Source organism: Buteo buteo, chromosome 22, assembly GCF_964188355.1.
Source record: "Buteo buteo chromosome 22, bButBut1.hap1.1, whole genome shotgun sequence".
In the NCBI taxonomy this organism is placed as follows: domain Eukaryota; kingdom Metazoa; phylum Chordata; class Aves; order Accipitriformes; family Accipitridae; genus Buteo; species Buteo buteo.
In genome coordinates this window covers 22960849-22968122 of record NC_134192.1, presented here as the reverse complement: position 1 = coordinate 22968122, position 7274 = coordinate 22960849, and the positions used below count along the sequence as shown (strand labels likewise).

General features: G+C 36.7%; 1 protein-coding gene across 4 annotated transcripts in view; it reads right to left on the bottom strand.

Moving 5' to 3' along the window:
* Positions 1–1175: 1175 nt before the first annotated feature.
* The window catches only part of RPS6KA6 (ribosomal protein S6 kinase A6), a 42732-nt gene continuing 36633 nt past the window's right edge, over positions 1176–7274 (bottom strand). For all 4 annotated transcript variants that reach the window (XM_075054519.1, XM_075054520.1, XM_075054522.1 and 1 more), the window contains one exon: positions 1176–6569. In XM_075054519.1, the coding sequence (XP_074910620.1) occupies positions 6444–6569 (126 nt within the window). In that variant the 3' untranslated portion in view covers positions 1176–6443. The remainder of the gene's footprint in view (positions 6570–7274) is intronic.

Sequence of the window (7274 nt, the reverse complement as noted above, 5' to 3'; positions counted from 1 at the left end):
CTCAGAGCTCCCTCCTTCAGCAAAGGCTGTCCCTGGGCCAGGCAATTCCATCGCCAGACAGGTCTGAATGCTTGTAAGAAAAGTGCCTCGTGAGCAAATATCATCCAGGAGATGGACTGACTTCAGGCAATCGTGGAAAAAAACCCTTTCTGTATATTTGGGCTGATGGGATAACTGAAAAATAAGGTATCTGTAACCCATTTTGAATACAAACAGCAGCACTAGTTACCAAACACCTTAAAGGTATTTTAAACCCAGATACTCCAATTTAATGTCAAGGCTATTACATCAAAATCTCATATTCTTGTCCCGTGACAGGGATTAGTAGCTGCATACTGAGCTGGTCCGTCACCTAGCAGCGAGTCCTCACAACATTTGGCTTCACAGTAACAGTTCATGTATAGGACAGAAGAGTTCAATGATCTGCAGCAATTTATCAGCTTAAATCCAAAGACAAAGCAGCGTCAGGAGGCAAAGCCACCTACTACAGCCCCTGAGACCTCACATGGGACCAGTGCCGATGCACGTGCTTAACTCCAACCAGGTGCGCAGGTCACTTTTTAATGTGATTACTCTCCTTCGTAATCCAAGTGCCTGTATTGTCAAAGGACCAGATCTTTGCAGGAAAATTATTTCCTCTTTTATAAAGTCAAATCTGAATAGATAACTGAAAAACATACAGAAGGTAGATCATCCCACCCTAAAGTAATACATCAATCCTATCAGTGAATGTATGTTTTATTGAAAGTGTGGCATGAAACACTTGACTGTGAGTATAAACTTATGAACAGCTCTTGATGTATGTGAGATTTTTGGCACGGTTTACCAAATAATGCAATTCACAGTACATTTAATTTAGGAATGTCCGCTCACTGGTTTTGATGTCAATTTAAAAAAAAGGAGTTGGTGAACTTCCAAATCATAAATGATGGATTTTTGTCAATTATAAAATATTATGAATTTGCAACCTTTTTATTCTAGTACTCAAGGAACTGCCAGCTATTTAAAACTGTACCTTTATCATTATTCACAAAGTTTAACAAAAATAAATACAATTTTGAGGTTCTTTGGCATGTCGTAATTCAAGGCAATAGTATCTTTTAGCAGCACAGTGCAAAGAAAAACAACATACCATACAATGCACTACTAGATTCAGCCTTACAAGGAGAAGAGAACGTAGTACAATGCAAACTTTAATGTCAATATATACAGAGCTTTAAAGAAAACATTTTTTTTAAAATTAAATGAAATAAATACAATATGATACAAAATCCACAATATGCTTAGAGAAAGAAATGAGTTACAATATCTGATAACGGGGACCTTTTGTATAGTTTCATCTTTGAAGTACCTCAGAGAGCATGTAATTCATTGCACACTGTTTTCAATTAATGCCCTTTCGTATATTGAGATTTATAGCCAGTCACATGCCAGAAGAGTTTTAGCTCTAATCAGAGTATCAGTGCAAGATGCCAAAGTGCTTGGGATATTATGACAATGCAATTACTTAGCAAACGCTGCTCATAAGCCTAACGCAAAACACACAAAACAGGAACACTCTGTCCTGCAAAGGAGATCCACCTCGAGCATCCTTTCAGTTCTCACATCAAAAAAAACCCAAAACAGGATCCAATGTTATTCAAATTATTGGTAATAAGCTGTTGCCCAAATCTTAATTAAGAGACATAATCAATTAAGTATGTTTTAAAGCTTTCAAAGAAAGTTTGCTTTCATTACATAGGAAAAAATCTCACGAAAAGCAGTCACCAATTATTTTGGGGGAACTTCTAATTACATAAGTTATTACAATACTCAAGTCAGCTTTAGCTATATACTAAACGTGGGAGGTTTTTTTTTGTAAAATTTGCATTCATTCTCCTGTTCCCAAAGGAAAGTGTAGGCTTATCAACAACAACATAATCTGGGGGAGTAAACATTTAAAAAATACACTGAAGTAGAGACAAACAGTATTCAGACTGTACTTAACTGAAGGGGTGTTAATGCAGAAGGATGGTATGGTATGAATGACAGCATAGGCGTCTTACCAACAGGTATCACTACATACCCAAGAAAGTTTCTGAATAAACTTTCAAGAAGAAAGTGTTTTTGTTTTTGGTTTTTTTTTCAGTCACATAGAGCTCCCATAGGATTATGCAAGGACTCCATTACCACAGCTTCAGAAGCCTTCTGAAAACTAAGAAAAACCTGCTCCTCCCTTCCCTCCCACAAATATTTGCAAACTTCTAATTCTGGATAGGACTGAAAAACTTAAGTGCTACAGAAGTACAAAAACCACCATGTTTGCATTGATGTTTTAGCCTAATTTCATTGATACACATCAGGATAATTACTACAGCACTGTGTGATTCATTTAACTCAATTCTTACAAGCTATCTCAACTTTCTAATTGTAACATTTGAGGGCAGAGCGCCGAGTACTGGATGCAGCAATCTGTCACTACAAATAACCAGTTTATAAGTATACTGCAAGTAACTTTCAACTGTTGAAGTTTGCCAGAGATCATTTTAACTATTGGACATATGAAGATTAGCTCTGGAAAATTAAAACAGAAAACAGAATTCAAGCTCAGTATGACTGACTTGGGTGAGGTTTTGGATACCTTCTCTGGATGCAAGGAGAACATTTAAAACATACTACAACATGGGCCTCAAACGGACAGTATGCTTAGACCACCTACACCTTAGGCTCTTCCTGTGGTCAGAAAGAATTTACCAGTTTTAAGCATAATGGGAAAAAACACACAACATGCTAACAACGGCATTGAGACTACACAAGCCACAAAACAGTGGCTTACACAAATCCACCCATCGTAATGCTCTCAGATATGGGCACTCTTCGTTATGCACCACTGGCTGATATCGATGCCACTGCGTAGTTTTTGGACACATAACAGGAATACAATAGAGTTCCTCGCTTTTTATCAAAAGGATAACTGAAGATAGAAATTGCAATATCCAAGGGGTGAAAGAACAGCAAGACACATCATGAGCCTGCTCCAGCTATAGGGGATGTCTGTGGGAATCTACCCTCTTTAGTGAGAACATATCAGGCTCTACGTGCACTTCAGAACTAGCCCTTATTTATAATTGCCATTACCAAACATTAGAGTAGAAGCTATTTTGCTGGCAGTAACAGAAGCCATATCCAAAATACTGTACCATTTAAGATATTAATTGGTTCTCTGAAAATTCCTCTAAATACATAGTATGTATGCCTATTTCTTTGTAATTATAAGCCTTTGTAAAAATTTCATTCTTTTTTTAATAAAAAGTAAATCGGTAGGATCATAACTAGTTTGTAATCTTGAACTGTGCAGTGATGATATGAATGTGAAACCATTTACACTAACCTTTCACTCCAGCCAAGAGCACATTCAAATTAAGTTTTCTTCCATTTCAAACATTTAACTGATTACTCATGAGCAGACCATGCTACTTTTATATAATCGCTTAATTGAACAAAACCTAAGTTTGAAAAAAAAAAAGGACGAGAAGTATGCAAGAAATTCCAAAAGTATCACAAAGATGATGCTCATTAAATACTATATAGTGAGAGTAAACTGCAAGTGAACTCTTTTGCATCCCTGCATATCCAAAATGTTTCAAAGACTGATATGCTGACATACACGTAGCAAGTGAACTCTTCCCCCCAAATTAAGGATTAAAATTGGCATACCAGGGTACACTGGCCTGTCAGATATAACAAAGGTGTTTGTCCACGTTTTCCTTGTGATAAGACAACTTTGTAATGTTGCAGTCACTGAGACCTTGCTTTTACCCCAGGAGTACCACTTGCTCTAAAGGCTAGTAGTGATATAAAACCAGCAGGGATAACTTTATAGCAGATGTTTTAAATTCTTTGCTAAGAATTAGACTATCCATCTTGTTTGTGTACTTTTCCTCTTACCACCTTTGTGTTGCACACCAAGAACTGAAGCACCTTCAGCTGCTTACAACTGCTTTTGTGCAAAATGGCAAAATGCTTTTAAGGTGCTTATAATGTGGTGCTTCTAAGTAAGCTAAAAGAAAATACCAATATAAACACTGTTAAATGATTCATGAATAAAGCCATTAAAGACCAGCTGCTACCTTACGGGAAAGCTGAAGACAATTCAAGTTTGACATTTTAGTTGTGTACCACGCCTTGCATTATACCCTCTATCCCTAACATGGTTTTTACTACTACGTTTCAACCCACAATTATACCTTCACCTTGGCTAAGGGGGCTTTATTTCCACTGTTTTTTTTTTTCTTTCTTAGAGTGAATTCAAATTCTTCTGGCAGTCATTTTTAAGTTTACAAAAAAATTATACCAATAAGACTGTAGACAAAAGGTTTACAGGCATTCTTGCTGGCAAAGGTCTTCAGTAATGAAAACAAGGATGAACCAGCTGCGTAAGGGGCAGATTTTTGTACTAAACAGTAAGCGTTCTAGGAAGCAGTTGTGTTCTTTGATAAGCTTTCAAGCATTTCAAACAGGCACCTCAAAACTAGGCACAAATGGCCCCTAAAGCTTCCAACATCTATCGAACACTCAAGAAATTTAGTATGGGGTATGTTCTGCATGATACAAATAGCACACCTATGTTTGCTATATTCATTAAGTCTCAAATCTACATATATTCATACCTAACTATTTGGCCAGATAATTTCCATCTTCCCCCACCACAACAAAAGAAAGCAGCTTATCTAATAGTACTTCCAATGCCACCAAGTACTTCACAGGTATTAGCAAAAAACAAGCAGCACCCTCTGCCTCTTAAGATCCGAGTTACTACTGCCACTCTTGGCAGTTGGGCCAGAATTCTCCTGAAAGCTTTTTTTCCTGTCTTGAAATGCCAAGTTCTGCCATCACTGGTGTCTTCTAATTGGCTACCAAAGGTACCTGGGAACAGGAAATTCAACAATGGCAAATCAGTCTGAACTACATTTGATTTTTGGTCATTTGGATTCTCTAAGTGTTCACAGTCTAACTGTTGGTCACTAATATACTTAATATTTAAAATGTGTATCATCCTACTATGACAGTACAATTGCACAGTAGTGTCTACAAATTTTGAAAATACTTTGGAGCTCATCATCTCTGGATGCATTAGGCCCCTGTCTACTAGCGACTAGCATGGGTTTGGAGTCAGAAAACCCCAAGATAATTCTGGCCCAGAAATTAATTTCCTCTCCATCACAGTATTTAGAAACAGCTGAAGTCCCAGCAGCAAGCATAGAGGGCAAGTGAGTGCTGGCAACAGGATATTGTCAGTAACTTGTCCATAACTGTGAAATTTCTTGGTCAGAATTCCCTTATCTGGGCACACTGCAAGGCTTATTTATTTTCCCAAGCTACCTCTACAGTTAGGCAAATAGAATTTTGCATTTATGTTCTGTAATATTTGTACATGCCGCGAGAGATTCAGATAGAAGCAACGATCTATAAAAATCAAATAAATAAAAAATAAAATCCACATGCCAAGTTTGTTATAATAAAGTGTCAGTTTGTCTTGTATGCCAAACAAACTTAATATTGGCTATATTCAGTGGAAACGACTGCTGAGGAAACAGTAACATAGGCATTGTACTGATGGATAGACAATATAAATAACAAAAAGTATTAGATTGCATGATGTTGTCTTAAAGTGGTACCAATGTTAGAGATCCTTAATTTGGACAGTTTATACACATAATTACCTTCTCCAGCTCAGTGCAGGACACAATACCATTTGTGGTAACAACTAGAAACGTTCGTTTTCCTGTAAGAGGCCATTTGTTACCCAGCATTTCTTATGGGTCACAAGTGATCAAATTAAGTTTATGGGTAAAGTGCAGAATCTTACACATCCCTTTTGTTCGTTTGTATTTTCACATAAACTTATCAGTTACTGGCACCATGCAAATGCAGACCTTCCAAATCAACACTAATGCATTTAACACTGGCACAATACATTAGTCAGCTTTTCATAACAGTAATGAACAAGTTAAATGAATTAAGTTGAATGAATTAAGTGCCCAATTACAAAATTAAGAATTTGTCCTTCACAACAGGGTCTAAAGGTGTGAAGAAAAGAAAAACTTACACTGACACTTTATGTACAACTTGGTCATTGGCAACGGTCCCCTAAACCATTTTTTAAATGAACCCAGCAAAACTATACAGAATGTGAAAGAATATTTGCAACAGATCTCTTAAAGGACAGTGTAGAGAAATTCATTATGGTGTACCTGATGCTTAAATTAACTTAACAGATACGGCCTGTAAAACACAGTATGAACCTGTGGATTTTTTTTTTTTTTCTTTTTAAAAAAAGGACTTTTACAGAATTCAAGTAGTGTAGCAGGAAACCATAGATGCCTTTTGATCACAGGTCAGGCAAAATAGAGCCACTTATTGGATTTTCCCCTTGCTTCTGTTGCTAAGGTGTCCCAGTGGATCTATAAGTCTGTTGATGTTAGCTTTTTCATGCTCCGTCGCTGAGCTAAACTTGAGGCTGCAACAGGCTCTAACACTGGCTGAAATGTCTTGTGATTCAGTGCAGAATATGTAGCAGCCATGGCTCCCTAGAGAACAATGAAATACATAAAAGGCTGTAAAGGTAATTTTTATCAGAAAATAAAACAAATTAGTATTAAATTCTTAATTAACTATTAAAAAAACAGGACTTAGGGCAGGTCATGGAGATTCTCTAAAGTTTGTTTTCCAAAAAAAACCCCCATTTATACCTGAATCCTTCAGGTTTGTAAGCTTGGGTGTCTGACATTTCTTTTTCTTTCACATACCTTAGATGTAGGAGTAACTTTTTAATGTGGGTCAGAATTAGTACCTTCCAAGCAACATTAGCATCAATTTATCAAATACAGCCACCCAAGTGGCTATTCAGGTCCTGACTTATGAAGACAACACAATTAAGACTGGCTATCACAGATCCTTATTTTTGAATCCAACAAAACTAATGAAGTCAACATAAAAGCTGCCTGCATACAGTAGGAAGTTTTTGTGTCACAAGTCAGAAACACATATACCGGAGAGATAAAAATACCAGTGGAAAAACTGTAGCATAGTTTATTAATTTATTTTAGGAAAGCACAATATGAGCCAGTCATAGAAAAAAAAATCCCAAAAGATTTCCTGAATAAGAATGCTGGGAGACCTGTGGTAGTCTCAGGTAACTTTCTTATCAGGTTTCTATATGGCCCAAGCTACCTCAATCTTTGAAAACAAAACATCCAAAAAAATCTCTTCCTTTACACATAGGTTAAAATTAG